The sequence below is a fragment of the Phodopus roborovskii genome, unplaced genomic scaffold (genome assembly GCF_943737965.1).
Source record: "Phodopus roborovskii unplaced genomic scaffold, PHOROB, whole genome shotgun sequence".
NCBI classification, from domain to species: Eukaryota; Metazoa; Chordata; class Mammalia; order Rodentia; family Cricetidae; genus Phodopus; species Phodopus roborovskii.
Genome location: NW_026126407.1, coordinates 3,450,761 through 3,465,924, shown reverse-complemented (window position 1 = coordinate 3,465,924; position 15,164 = coordinate 3,450,761). Strand labels below are relative to the sequence as shown.

At 37.1% G+C, this 15,164-nt stretch overlaps 1 protein-coding gene across 7 annotated transcripts in view; it reads left to right on the top strand.

The window, feature by feature from the left end:
- The window catches only part of Nf1 (neurofibromin 1), a 234,785-nt gene that overhangs the window by 39,389 nt on the left and 180,232 nt on the right, over positions 1-15,164 (top strand). For all 7 annotated transcript variants that reach the window (XR_007834242.1, XM_051179832.1, XM_051179829.1 and 4 more), the window contains exons 2-5: positions 3,232-3,375; positions 6,662-6,745; positions 8,349-8,539; positions 13,463-13,569. Coding sequence is in view for 6 of the 7 variants with exons in the window: in XM_051179832.1 (XP_051035789.1) it covers positions 3,232-3,375; positions 6,662-6,745; positions 8,349-8,539; positions 13,463-13,569 (526 nt within the window). In the remaining variant the exon portion in view is untranslated. The remainder of the gene's footprint in view (positions 1-3,231; positions 3,376-6,661; positions 6,746-8,348; positions 8,540-13,462; positions 13,570-15,164) is intronic.

Sequence of the window (15,164 nt, the reverse complement as noted above, 5' to 3'; positions counted from 1 at the left end):
GCAATCAAACAAAGTTATTCCTATAACAACGGTAAATGAAAAAGATAAGCCAACTGTAAATTGCTAAGCCAGGAAAAAAAGTACAGGATATGGCTAAGCTAATAGTATGTGAATCACTAAAGTTGGACAGAGTGGGTTAACAACCTGAAATTGAGCTCATACAGCAGGTGTTATGTAATTATCATTTAAAAAACAATATAGGTATTATAAAGACATCTGTAGGCAAAGTTATTAGCATGGAGCCAAACTAATTTTGCCAAAAATGAAAGTTTTACTTTCCCATGAATGTTTGAGCTTTAGTTTATTTAATTTTCCTGCTAGTCTGAATTTTCAGCTACCCAAATTTTTCAAACACATAAAGAAGCTTGGGTTCCTTCCTTCCTCCCTCCCTCCCTCCCTCCCTCCCTCCCTTCCTGTTTTTGAGACAGGGTTTCTCTGTGTAGCCCTGTCTGTCCCAGAACTCATTTTATAGACCAAGCTGGCCTTGATCTCATAGATCCATCTGCCTCTGCCTCCTGAATGCTGGGATTAACCATGTCCAGCAAGAAACCTTGATTCTTAAAGAACCTGTTTATACTTAATTCACAAATGAACCTATTTAAACCCATTTACCCAACCACTATTGAAGCTCCAAAAGCCAATTCCCAAATGTTGTTTCTAGATTCTTTAGATATCTACCACTCTGGCTGGAACCTGTTTCTTACTAACCTAAACTACAGTCATACTGTTTCCACAGAAAATGCTGACTCCTCTGTTTCCTTCTTTCCCTCTGTATACTCATTCAGTACAAACCCATCAGATAAAGCAGAGCAAGTTGCCATCTGTGTTCATTTGGGGAGGTGTCCGATGAGGATGAAAAGGCATTCTTGTGGAGGAAATAAGGCAATAAAATAGTGCCTACACTGGCAGGCTCAGTGGGACAAGGAGAGACTACTCTGCAGAGGAGGCCAGGAGTGGGGCATTGGTTCAATCAGGGAGGAAGGGGAATGGAGGCCATAGGATAACGAAATCCCACTGGGAAAGGATGGAGTTTATAAGAAAGATATCCCTACATGGGGGTCAGTACCTGAGTGGGTCCAGAAAGGGGTGGTGGGCTGTGTGAATCTTGTGTATGATGGAAGGGGGAGTGTATTAGCACAGAGTTTGAGCCAGGAGCATGAGCACATAGGGAAGAATATATAGCATAGGACAGGGTGTTCAAGTCTGAGCATGTTAAGGAGGAAAATAAAAGGGTGTAGGGGCTGGTAAGGTGACTGAGCAACAAAGGTGCTTGCCACCAAAGCTGATGACTTGAGTTGGATTCTCACAACCCACATGGTGAAGTTAATTTCATAAAGCCGAGAAAAATAAGGTGATTTCATGCTTTTGGAGTTCTCTTGGTTGCCTTCCTTTTTCTTACTTTATCTAATCCCATTTCATTTGCCTACTTTTTCCCCTATGGTCAATCTAGAGTTTAATTTCCACATTCTCTTCTCACTGTAGGCTGCTTCTTGGAATAACTGATTCTTAAGTTGGATAATTTAGAACTTTATTGTCTAGTGGAATTTGATAACTGCATCTTATACAGCTACTTAAAGTTAAATTTAAATAAAATCAAACATATGATTCCTTATCTGTGCTAATAACTATGTTACAGATGTTTACAATAGCCACATAGAGCTGGGTAGTGGCTGAGGTGCTGGTCATTGCTGATACAGAATATCATTGCAAAGAATTCTGTTATTGCTGATTTTTGGATGTGCCATAGTTCTTCAGACTTGACCATAGACCTGTTGGATGCAGTAGTGTAAATTCCTGTTTTGTTTCTAAATTGGCCTGTTGTGCTTTCATTGAGAATGTACTGCCATTTGGGAAATCTGTTACATTCATCAGGCTTTCTGCTTCCGTGGGTGCGTGCGTGCGTGCGTGCGTGCGTGCGTGCGTGCGTGCGTGTGTGTGTGTGTGTGTGTGTACATATATAGTCATACCATCCTAGTTTTGGGTTAAGTGGATCTTCTTTGTATATGCACACATGACTTAATAAAAACCTAGGCATATCATTTGTTTTTCTCATCTATACTTGGGCCACTTTCAAGTGGAGCTAGTTAGTCTCAGGTGTAGTTTTTACAGAGGAGCCTCCTTGGTTCTCTTTCAGCATTAGCAGGGTTTGATATGAACAGTCACTTGAGATCTGATGCTTATGTACAGAATTATGCTTGAGTTGAGTAGAGATTTATTTCTATGGAGTGTAATTGAGCTCATCCACAGGTCAGGATAAATGTGAGCCCTTCAAAGACTCTGTTTTCCTGTGAGATGAATTTCTTGGTTGTTTTGTTACTTCCTCAGTAGTATGGTTGGCTATCCCCCCCCCCCTTAAAAAATTACTTTTTGGGGGTGGTGGTGGGTTTTTAAATATTTTTTATTAATTTTTTATTGGTGTTTTACCTACATGTATGTTTGTGTGAGGGTGTCAGATCCTCTGGAACTGGAGTTACAGATGATTGTAAGCTGCCATGTGGGTGCTGGTATTGAACCTGGGTCTTCTGGAACAGCAGCCAGTGTTCTTAACTGCCTAGCCATATCTCTAGTCCCTGGTTGGGTATCTTAATTGGAGTCAGTTTTAACTCTGTTCCTGGTTTTACAGTTCGTTATATCTGAACAATTGGCTGCTGTTCTCTATTGACTAGAAGTTTTCCATTGACCAGAGGTTTAAAGCCTAGATTTCCTTGGTTTTTGTTTATCTGTTTGGTTTTGATTTTTGAGATAGGATTTCTCTGCATAGCCCTGGCTGTCCAGGAACTCACTCTGTAGATTGGGCTGGCCTTAAACTCAGAGATCCACCTCCTTCTGCCTACTTAGTGCTGGGATTAAATGCATGCATCACCATTGCCCAGCTGGTCTATAGGTCTTTAAGTGCTTGATTTCATTATGTACAGTAAAGGGTTATGTGTATTTGTTGCACAGTCACTTAGATAATTTGTAGCTCCAAGGACATAGCTCTGGTTCTGTGGGTTCTTCTTGGAAAGTATCTGGTAGAAGGTTTGATCTTGTAGATAGAGGTTTATGACTTCCAGAAAGAGAATCTAAAATTAAAATTGACAGATAATTTAGGATTTGCTCTAAATTCTATGTTGTATTGTAAACTAGAGGTAGCCATGGTTGATAAAGATTTCAAACCTAAAATGTAATTTTTCACTAAAAAGAATGTTTAGTAATTTTAAAGAGTAAAGTCTTAATATTTTTCCCTTTTAGCTTCCAATAAAAACAGGACAGCAAAATACACATACCAAAGTCAGCACTGAGCATAACAAGGAATGTCTGATCAACATTTCCAAATATAAGTTTTCTTTGGTCATAAGTGGCCTCACTACCATCTTGAAGAATGTTAACAATATGGTGAGTATTTGGATTACAACATTTTTGCTTTTTGGATAATTTGCTTTATTTTTATTCTGATTTGGAAGTTTAGAGCAGTATGTTTTAAATTATGGGAAATATTTTCCTAGGATTTAAGATGAGAGTCATTTCATTTTATGGTGAGTACAAGTATAACTTAAAATTTGACTTTTTTATCTTTTCCTTTGAAGCCTCTCTTATTACTCTATCTCATTTTTTAGCAGTTATAATTTTATATGACTTGTGTTGTGTGTAAACTGATTATAATATAAACTCCTTTCCCCCACCTCTCTTCCTTCCTAATCTATACCTCTAGCTGTGTAGTATAGAATCTGTTAATACACTTTTAGTTTGCTGCTTCCTTAAATGAGTTTGTTGTCTGTCCATATCCAAATTATGTGGTCTGTAAACTATGATCTTCACCCCTAAATTGTGGAATTAATTTCTTTTGCATTTTCAACTGTTTTATTTATTACTCTTAATAGAAACACAAAAGTTTTGACATTAACATTTTATGGTATGTGCTATAATTTAACAATTGTCTTCCTCTAGTGAATATGACAATGTAGTGCATTCCTTTGTTAGGATACCTTGTTTTAAATTTTCTAAGATTTTTTTTAAAAATTAATTTATTTTTTACATTCCAATCCCAGTTCCCCCCTCCTTCCTCTCCTCTTGCTCTCCCCCAGCACCTCCCATCTGCTCCTCAGAGAGGGTTAGGCCTCCCCTAGGAAGTCTAAGCCTGTCCCATCATCTTGTTGAGGCAGGACCAAGGCACTTCTCCATCTCCACAACTCTGTGTCTAGGCTGAGCAAGGTATCTCTCCATATGGAATGGGCTCCACTAAGTCAGTTTGTGCATTAGTGTTCAATCTTGGATCCATTACCAGTAGCCTCATTTATTTCCCAGTCGCACCATTGTCACCTATATTAAGAAAGTCTAGTTCATTCTTATTCATGTTACCCAGTGGGATTAATTTTGATGACCATATTGACAAGTTTTCTCTCCCCTTCCAATAACCTACCTGTAACAGGTTCGATAGTAGTTAGAGAACCAGTGTTAGAACAACTGTCCTCAGTTTCTCAGCTGATTTCATCAAGAGATTCCACTATTGAAAGCTCATGATCCTCCTTCCTTTCTATCCTTCCCACCCCATGACTGGAATGTACTCTCTCTCACCAGTCTACCTCTACTTTAAACATTAGTATCTCTTACCTCTCTCAGGTACCTCCCTCCCTCTAACAGTTTCTACAATCTACTTCATACCCATCCAAACAGATGTCCATTTTTCTTAACTCTAAATTTTCTGCTTCTCTCTAGTACTTGTGGTCTCAACTTGTGTTCTTTGTGCTGTGCTGTGAAACAACCTGTAGTTGTAGATTATGAGGAGTAGCTCCATTGTTTTATAGTCACATCACCCTTGCAGACATTCCTTTTAAGAAAGTTGGTTAGTGCCGGGTGTTGGTGGTGCACACCTTTAGTCCCAGCACTGGGGAAGCAGAGGCAGGCAGATCTCTGTGAGTTCGAGTCTAGCCTGATCTACAGAGCTAGTTCCAGGACAGGCTCCATAGCTACAGAGAAACCCTGTCTCGAAAAACCAAAAAAAAAAAAAAAAAAAAAAAAGTTGGCTAGTATCAGAGTTGTAGAACTGATGGATTGAAGCTATGAGCAGTCTAATAAATTATTTTCTTCATTTTTTAAAAAAAATCCTCCCCTAAAATCAGGACCTTTTATAAAAAAGGTAAAGTTATTTATATGATACATTTAATATTGTGCTGTAGTTCTTTTTTGCCCACTGTGGAACACAGTGATAGAATTTTTTATGTATGAGAATATGGCTGCATTCCCAGTTATATCGCAAGTATTTTTGTATTTGGGATCGTTTTTAAAACTGTTACGATGTTGGCATTTATTTAGATCTTACTGAGAAGTTGTAGGGCTTATGAGATAGATGGCTCATCTGGTTGAAGGTGAGAACCAACCCCCAAAATTTGTCTGTTCTTTGACCTCCACATGGGCATGTGGTAAGCCCATACTCATACTAGCATATGCCCCCTACACACAATAACAAATAAAATGTAGAAAATACTTAATTAATCAAAAAAAATTTTTGAGGCAGAGATTCTCTATGTTGACCTGGCTGTCCTGGAATTTATTCTGTAGACTAAGCTGCCCTTGTAGTCAGAGATCTGCCTGCCTCTGCTTCCCAAGTGCTGGGATTAAAGGTGTATGTATGATACCACCACCCAGCAAAAATAGAAAATTTTTTCCCCCCTGAGTTTTTCTGTGTAGCTTTGGAGCCTGTCCTGGAACATACTCTGTAAGCCAGTTTGGTCTCGAACTCACAGAGATCTGCTTGCCTCCGCCTCTCAAGTGCTGGGGCCAAATAAAGGCATGTGCCACCACTGCCTGGCAGGTAAAAATACAAAAATTTTAAAGGAAAAATTACACTATGAAAGCCACAGTCTCTTGTTAGTAAGTAAATAGATGATATAGCATTCAATTTGAAAGTAGTAAATTGTTAAGATTCACTGTTATTGGTATAGTAGCATTCCATTTTGATAAGAATTAAGAAATTAGTTGTTTTGTAGTAGGAAGGAATGCTTAAATGCTTAATGTAAGACTGTACAGACTTCTCTCATAAGTTATTTTTAATCCTCATTGGTTCATCACCAACAACCCACTCCTTCATCCCCTTCCTTTTTCCTTCTATGTCTGTGACTCCCCATCCTCCCACCATGTAGCCCTGGACTGTCCTTGAATTTGTTATATACTTTGGACTAACCTTGATCTTCTAATCCTCTTGCCACTATTTCCATAGTGGTGGGATTACCAGTGTTTTCCCACCGTGACTGGCCAAGTCATAGTTATTCTAAAAACCAAGCAGCACATTTTACTCTTATATGGCTAATGGCAGGCTTTAGTAAACCCCTCTATTTCTGTTCATCAGGAATTGTTTTCGGGTATTAAGGTAAAGTAAGAAATAATAGACTTAAATATCATTGTATATAGAAGAAAAAAATTGGAAGATTAATACTTTTTCTTGATTAGTAGTTTTTTCTTTTCCCTCCTGAGAAAGGGTTTCTCTGTGTTGCTCTAGTTGTCCTGGGACTAGTTCTGTAGGCCAGTATGGCCTCTTACTCACAGAGATCCACCTGCCACTCACTGCTGAGATTAAAGGCGAGTGCCACCACTCTCTGGCTAATCTTTAGTCTTTTATATTTCATATGTGCTAATTTGTAGTGGAGAGTGTTAATCAAATTCTCTGAATATATTTTTCTTTTAGAGGATATTTGGAGAAGCTGCTGAAAAAAATTTGTATCTCTCTCAGTTGATTATATTGGATACACTGGAAAAATGTCTTGCTGGGGTGAGTAAACTCATTCTAAAGTAAGCAGGTTCTGTGAGCTCAGTCTTGAGAAGGAACCGAAGAACCAAAAGGTCAGTATGGACACTGAGGACCGGCAAAGAATATCTGTCTAAGGTAGATGATTATAAATTTCATTAATACAGTTGACCTTGTGCTGCAGAATTTAGGAAAAAATATTTTATCAACTTTGGTAAACTACATAGATATTTAAGTTTACTTAAAATGTTAAGTTTGAGCCCCGTTTCTAAGTTTTTTTTAAAGAAAAGATTTTTATGAAGAAATCACTATTTGATTAATTTCTCAGATATTATTAGCCTTCTGGCATTGTGCAACTGGAAGAATGAGATTCAGAAGACCAAGGACATTCTTATTTTCTGTCTATCACGAATATGGTTTCTACTTTACACAGACCTTGAAAATAGAATGTGTCTTTTTAAAAAATATATGTTAGAGTTCTCTTCAGTGGGGGAAGAGATGTGAAAAAATTTTTAGATACTTTATGTGGAGGAGTGCTTTGCCTGCTTGTGTGTATGTGTACAATGCATGGGTCTGGTACCTGTAGAGCCAGAAGAGGGCATTAGCTCTCTCTGATTGGAATTACTGCTGTTTGTGAACTACCATGTGGATGCTGAGAGAGCTGAGTTCAGGTTCTCTGCAAGAGCAATAAGTGCTCTAACCATTGGGCAGTCTCTCTAGCCTCAAGAAGGAAGAGATTTAATAGAGGCCTGACTGTGTGGTTGAGAAGAAAAAGAATGTTTAGAAGTGGCAGGGATTAGGCAAGAAATCAGGGAAAAAACAAACTTCACATTCAAAAACTTCTAAGGGAAGTCTGTGGGCCAGGAAAAAAAAAAAAAGAATTCATTTTTTTTTTATTTTTAATTATGCGTATGTGTGTTTGCATGTGGATCTCTGAGTGTGGGTATACTCAGATATCACAGACTTTGGTTATAGGTGATTGTGACCCAGCCAGCATGGGTGCTGGGAACTGAGCTCAGGCCCTTTTTGAGTACAGTAGATTCTCCCAACCTCTGAGCCAAATGTTGAGTGTTGGCTGCCATGCATGTATGCCATGGTACACCTGTGGAGGTCAGAGGACAACTTTTACGTGGGTTTTAGGGATTGAACTGAGGTGACTAGGCTTGTACAACAAGCCCTCTATTATTCATGAAGCCATCTTGCTAGCTCAGCATAATATTTCCAACCCTTTAAAATTTATTTTATGTGTGTATGTGTGTTTTATCTGCATGTTTGTATGTTTGTATGCGTATCATGTGCATGCCTGGTGCCTGAGGAGGTCAAAAGAGATCCTTGTGACCATAGTTACAGATGGTTGTGAGCTACCATGTGGGTGCTGATAACTGAACATGGGTCCTCTATGAACAAGTGCCCTTCACCACCCAGCCATCTCTCCAGCCCTAACACTTTAAACTCTTATTGATCTCTGAGCATATTCCAAAATTGTTGGGCAGTATTTGTAAATATTGCACTTACAATTATAAGAATTGTTTTATCTTGGTGTCAGATGTGTGGGTGTTCTTTCTATTTCAGTTCCTGATTGCAGTTCAGTTAAACTTTTAGACTTATGTGATTATTTCCATTTCAGCAACCAAAGGACACAATGAGATTAGATGAAACAATGCTGGTCAAACAGTTACTACCAGAAATTTGCCATTTTCTTCACACCTGTCGTGAGGGAAACCAACATGCGGCTGAACTTCGGAATTCTGCTTCTGGGGTTTTATTTTCTCTTAGCTGCAACAACTTCAATGCAGTCTTTAGTCGAATTTCTACCAGGTTAGTGTATCAATCATGTGGGGCTATTAAGTAAAATAAATTGTAGAATTATCATTTGCATAAAAATAGTTAATAGAATAACTTTTATCTGGGCTTTTGTAGGAGTTTTATGTATTAATTTTCTTGACATTTTGATTATATTATTTTGAAAATAATGTTGGAAACACTGATGTGTGGTTATGAGTACTGTGACAGACTTGGAGAAAATGCTTCCCATGACCAGGCCCTTTCTCTTTCCTTCTTGCAGTGCTGAGGATTTAATTTAGAGCTCCATCCCCAGCCCTGGTTTGGTGTTTTAAACATTTATTTAGATAGAAATCAGGTAGAGTAGTTGAGAAGTATAATGAGGATTCTAATGATCTAATTCTCATGGCTATGCAATCATAAGATCCCAAGTTACTTTAAAAACAACCCAGACAATATAGAAATAAAAGAAAGTAATTGCAAAGTAGAATTCTCTGAAAAGTGGACTGTGTTTTAAGTGTGTATGAAAGTCCCATTTATTGAGTATTCACAGTATATGCTATTTTGCTTTTATTCTTACAATGATGTTGAAATGTAGTTACAGGCAAATAGATTAATACTACTCAAAGTTAAGATATTGTGCTGGTGTGGTAGCTCACAACTTTAAAATTCCAGCACTTGGGAGGCAAAGGCAGGAGGATCTTAATGAGTTCAAGGCCAGCCTTTACATAGTGAGTTCAAAGCCAGCCAGTGCTACACAGTGAGACTTTGTCTTAAAAAACAAAACAAAAATCTCCTACATACAACCAAACAAAAAAGTTAAGGAATTGTGTCAAATAATGGAAGGCCCCAAATTTCCAAGCCAGGTAGGCCCTCAGAATCTACATTAGTTTCAGTATATCAGTTATTTTCAATATTTCCATTTTAACTGTATTTTGTGACATTTTAAAATACTATATAGTTAATGCAGCACTTTAAAAAATGTAAGGGGCAGAAGATATGGCTTAGTGGTTAAGAACATGTGGTACTCTTGCAGAGAACCTGTGTTTGGTTCCCAGTACCCACCTGGTTGGCTCACAACTGTCTAGTTACAGATAATTCAACACCCGCTCTAGACACTACCAACACATGTGGTATGTATACTTACATTAGGCACCCATATGCATAAAATAAAAAACAAACTTTAAATAACATTATTTAAATAGAACAAAAGAAAAAATGTGTTGGGTTGGGGAATTTGCTTGGTGTAGGTAAAGATGCTTGCTGAGCAAGCCTCTTGGACATGGGTTCTATCCCTGGGCCCATGTAAAAGTGGGAAAGAACCAACACCACACTGTAGTTGTCTGACGTTTACACTCACACCATGGTACACATGTATCCCCTCTTTTACACATACAATGAATTTAAAAATGAATTGTAGAAAAAAATGAAATAAAGAATGAATAAAGTTTAAATCTTTCTTGATTAGTCAAAATCATAATTGTGATATTTTAAACAGGGAATTTTTGTTCAGAATGGTACTCAGTGAGATGAAATTTTAAAGTAATTGTAACTTGCTTTCATGAAAATGATTTGCCTTTCTTGTACAAGTACTGTCAAATGGGCTCTTAGTTATGATCAAATAAAGGTATAACACATCCCATTTAGTGATTTAATGACTAAAAGACAAACAGATAAAGCAATGCTTTTGAGCCTTGTTTCCTTTACCTTTGACTTGTTAGTGTTATGCCAACATGGGTTTCTATTGCGTTCACTCTTGTTTCCCAGCAAGGTGAATAAGAATGTGCATCAAATTTTGAGAATTTTTGGTTCAGTGTTGAAGAACTGATTTGCAATCTTTTAATAAAAAACATTCTATAATCATGATGACAATATTCTGTATTCTGCAATCTTAACAGTCTATTAAAAGGAAATTAAAATTTTGTGTAATGATATATTATTGGTTATTGTTTATGTGACAAAACAACATTCCCATGGAGTTTTTTAAGTAAATACATTTTTATATTCTGGGTTGCTATATGCTGATGGAGTCAGCAAGGTGACAAAAAGGGAAATAGGATGCTGGAAAGTTATAGAAAGTAAAAACCCTTTCAATTAGGGAACTACTAGATAGATTAGCTTTACTATCCGGAAAAAAAAAATTAAAAAAAAAAAAAACGAAGATAGAAAACAATAATGAAAAATACAGTTTCTTAGTCTATGCAGGAATTGTTCATGACAGAACAACATTTCCATGAAGTGTTTTGTTGTTGTTGTCCTGGACAGCCCTAGCTGTCCTGGAACTTGCTCTGTAGATCAGACTGGCCTTGAACTCACAGAGATCTGTCTGCCTCTGCCTCGTGAGTACTGGGATTAAAGGCATGGGCCACCACCACCCAGCCTCCATGGATTTTTTTGTTTTTGTTTTGTTTTTCCGGATGGGTTCTCTGTGTAATCACTCTAACTGTCCTGGAACTTACTCTGTAAACCAGGTTGGCCTCGAACTCACATAGATGTGCCTGCCTCTGCCTCCCAAGTGCTGGGATTAAAGGCATACACCATTACCACCTGGCCTCCATGAAGTTTTTAAGTATATTGTTCTCTAAAATAGAGCAAATGTACCATCTTTGAAAACCCTAAAGTCACTCAAGGCTTCTTCCATGGGATTGGTATTGGGTAGCATTAGTTCATTGATAGACCATTTTTGTTGATTTTCCAAGTCTAGGTCATTGTTCATTGCCAGAATAGAAATTGTGTCTAGAGTTTTATTGGCTTTGGGGACAGATCAGCCAGAAATGGGATCTATGAAGTAAATATGTTTCATAGAACTACTATATATGTGTTTTCATTTAGCATAAAAAATAGGAGCTGTTCTTCTTAGAGGACCACTAACCTAACAGACCATTGTACTGTGATGGCTTAGTTTAGATGAGGGACATCTTATGATGGTATAACTGGGTGGCCAATAGTTGTTCTGAAGGTTGTGTTTTATTTTCATTTATAACGAGCATCATGAAAGTAAGTTGAGCTTCACCAGCCTCCTTGTCCACAGTGTCCTTCTTTATGTGGGTAGATGGTGGTATTGGAGATTGAACTTTAGATGCTCTACCACTGTTCAGGCTGGCATGGAACTCACTTTGTAGCTCAGGCTATCCTCGAACTATATTGTCCTCTCTCAGCTTTTTCCGTAGCTGTGATTACAGACCTATATCAATAAACACAACTTGTTTAGTTTTTGTTTGATTAATTGAAAATTTGTAGCAAAGCTTTATTCAGCTAAAGGGTCTCATGTTCTAGGCTTATTATGTTCTTTACAAAAGATTTATTTTTATTATTTTTTTATGTGTATCTGTTTATGTATGTCTTTTGTATGTCAATGCTTGTGGAGCCCAGAAGATGGTGTTGGATTCCCTGAAGCGGGGTTCACAAGTGGTTGTGAGCTACTGTGTGGATGCTAGGAATTGAACTTGAGTTCTTTGGAAGAGTAGCAAGTGTTCTTAACTACTGAGCCATCCATTTCTCTAGCCCCATTGTACTTCCTTATGTAGAAGATTAGTTAGTTTCTTTGCAGAATTGACCATTTATAATACTTAGTTTGGCATTTTTTTTTTCTTCCAGAGAGCAGTCTCCTATGTAATCAATTGTCAGATTAGATATTCTCCACATTATCCAACATTTCCCATAAAACTTTTACTTAGCTGTTAATCCTTGGATCCATTATTAACTGGAAACTGCAAATGATAAACCTTCTACTTTTTTGGGGGGGCTCTGGGAACTTTTTTTTTGAGCAGGGTCTCACTGTGTAGCCTTGGCTGGCCTGGAACTCATAAGATTGCCTGTCTCTACCTCTAGAATGTTGAGATTTAAGGTTGTGTGCTACCATATCTGGCTTGGTTCTATCATTCTTTATTTTTAAATTGGACTTACTGTATTTATTTATTTATTTATTGGTTTTGTGATTGTGAGAATTAAACTCAAGGCCCTTTGCATTAAATTATGCTTTCTCTTTATTATTATTATTTTTTTCTCTTTGCCCTCCATCCCTCTCTCCTGAGATAAGATTTTACGCTGTAGCCCAAACTCACAGTCATAACTCCTGTTTCAGTAGTTGGATGATGGGCATGAGCCACTTACTGTGCCTGGCTAAATTTGTGATTCCTGTAAAATGTTTTATCCTTTGTTATTTACACTATTTTTTTTTGTAATATGATCTAAATAGGGAATGTAAAAAGAGGTGTTCTACCATTATTTCTTTTTAGAATGACGTGACTTTAAAATTTTGAAAAGATTACCTATTGAATTTCTTCCCTCAGTAATTACTGTATTTTTTTTTTTTTTAAACTGTGTGTTTCAGTTATAGAATAATATAGAGGCAGGCAGGGGTAAGATGGTTCAGCATGTGAAGGTGCATGCTGCCAGCCTGATGGCCTGAGTTCAGTCCTGGGACCTGTATGGTGGAAGGAAAGGGCCAGTTCTTACAGTTTGTTTTCTGACTTCTAGTACAAGAACACACACACAATAAATAATGTAATTTAAAATAAAGAAAGAAAATTTGATGGTCAAATTGTCCCAGTTTTGACATTGGAGACTCCAGTTGTATAGCCATATGATTTTTTTTTTTTTTTTGACATGACTATAGTAGTTGCTAATTTCCTTGTGTTCAATTTCAGGGAGACTTAAGACACATTTGGAAATGTGTTCCAATCTTGAAATACTAATTTTTCCAAAAGAGCTGTGGCTAATGTGAAAAATAGAATTCAGACCTCCGTCTTAAATATATGGATTTGAAATTTACTGGAATACCATTGTTTTGTCATGTTCCTTAAATTGCTTGTATTGTTTGTTTTTTTAAAAAATAAGTATGTTCTTACTTAAAAAAATAAGTATGTCTTTATTCATAAACCCCTCTTCTATTGAATCAGAATCTTGGACTGTTCTAAGACTTAAATTAGTAAATTATTTTTGATTTTTACCTTTCAGGTTACAGGAGTTGACTGTTTGTTCAGAAGACAATGTTGATGTCCATGACATAGAATTGTTACAGTATATTAATGTGGATTGTGCAAAATTAAAACGACTCCTGAAGGGTAGGTTTAAATGTCTAATATATCTGTAATTAACATAATTAATCTCAGTAATGTTAATATAGTAATTCAGTTTGAACTGGATATCAAAATAGATTTTATAGTGTGAAATGGCCAGTAATGCACATAGGTGACTGATTTTTTTTGGACTTTGGAAAATAATGCAGTAGATAACATGGATTTTATCTTATTTTTGAGATAGGCTCTCTTTGTTTATCCCTATCAGTCCTGGAACTCATTCTGTAGATCAGGCTGACCTCAAACTCAGAGATCACTTGCCTCTGCCTTCTGAGTGGTGGAATTAAGAGTACGTATCACTGTGCTTGGCTGAGAACATGGTTTTTCACATTTTAGCAATCTAGAGCTACAGTTTTTGCTTTTGATAAACAAATTTGTGTCTTTTTGGAATTTGATCCCTTAAGATGACTCTAGGTCATAGATGTTACCCATTCAGCTTTCCTGTGTTTGAAGAACATTGTTTTGAGCTGGTGAAGTGGTACATGCTTGTAATCCCAGCGCTTGGGTTGCTGAGGAAGGATAGTTCAAGACCATTGTAAACTATGTAGATTTCAAGTCATAATGGACTATAGAGTAAGACACAATCTCCAGAAACAAAACAAACAGCTCCCTCCCCCAACAAAAGCATTAAAATATCAAACAGTGATATTAATTTCCAACCTAAGAGATTGAACTTGAGTTATGTAAGCCATGAGAATTTTAATAGTTGTTTAACAGTTTTCAAAATGCTTAATATTTTTAAAAAAGTAGTATTAAGCTAGGTGTAGTTATGTACGCCTTTAATCCCAGTATTTGGGAGGCAGAGACAGGTGAATCTCTGTGAGTCCGAGGCCAGCCTAGTCTACAGAGTGAGTTCCAGGCCAGCAAAGGCTATGTAGTGAGACCTTGTCTTGAAACAAACCCAAAACTATTATTGTATACAGGTGTGTGAGGACTTGTGTGTTACAGTGTTCCTGTGGAAGTCAGAGGTCAACTTTGGAAATGGTTCTTTCCTTCCACTGTGGGTTCAGGGAATCGAACTCTAGCAGGCTTGTGTAGCAAGTGCTTCTATACTGAGCAATCTTGCTGACCCTTTGTATTCTTAACTTTTGGCTTTTTTAGAATATATCTATGTAGGGCCAATAATGTAAAATTCTGTTCTATCACTATTCTTTGTTCAGACTTATTATTTGCTTTTCTTTTTTATGTAGAACCTAATTGTGTGCATAGAAGAGTGAGTGTCTAGTAAGAGTATTGTGAGGGAAGGATGAGATTTTAAAGGAGGTGGGAAATGTTGTTACTGACTACATGTAATAAGAAGGGTGAAAGAGGACTCATTGGGGGAGAAGAAACCATCTGGAGAAGTACAAGGGTAGTGAATGAGAAAATATAGGTATGAAGATGACACATTGAAACCCATTACTTGTATGCTAACCCTAAAGATTAATGTTAAAAAAGAATTTATGGAGCTGGAGAAATGGCGAAAAACCAAACAAAACAAAGAAGTAGTTATGATTTATGTCCAGGGATGTACTTCAATGGTATAATGTTTATATGAAATGAACAAAGCTGTAGGTTTGATTCCTAACATTATGAAAAAT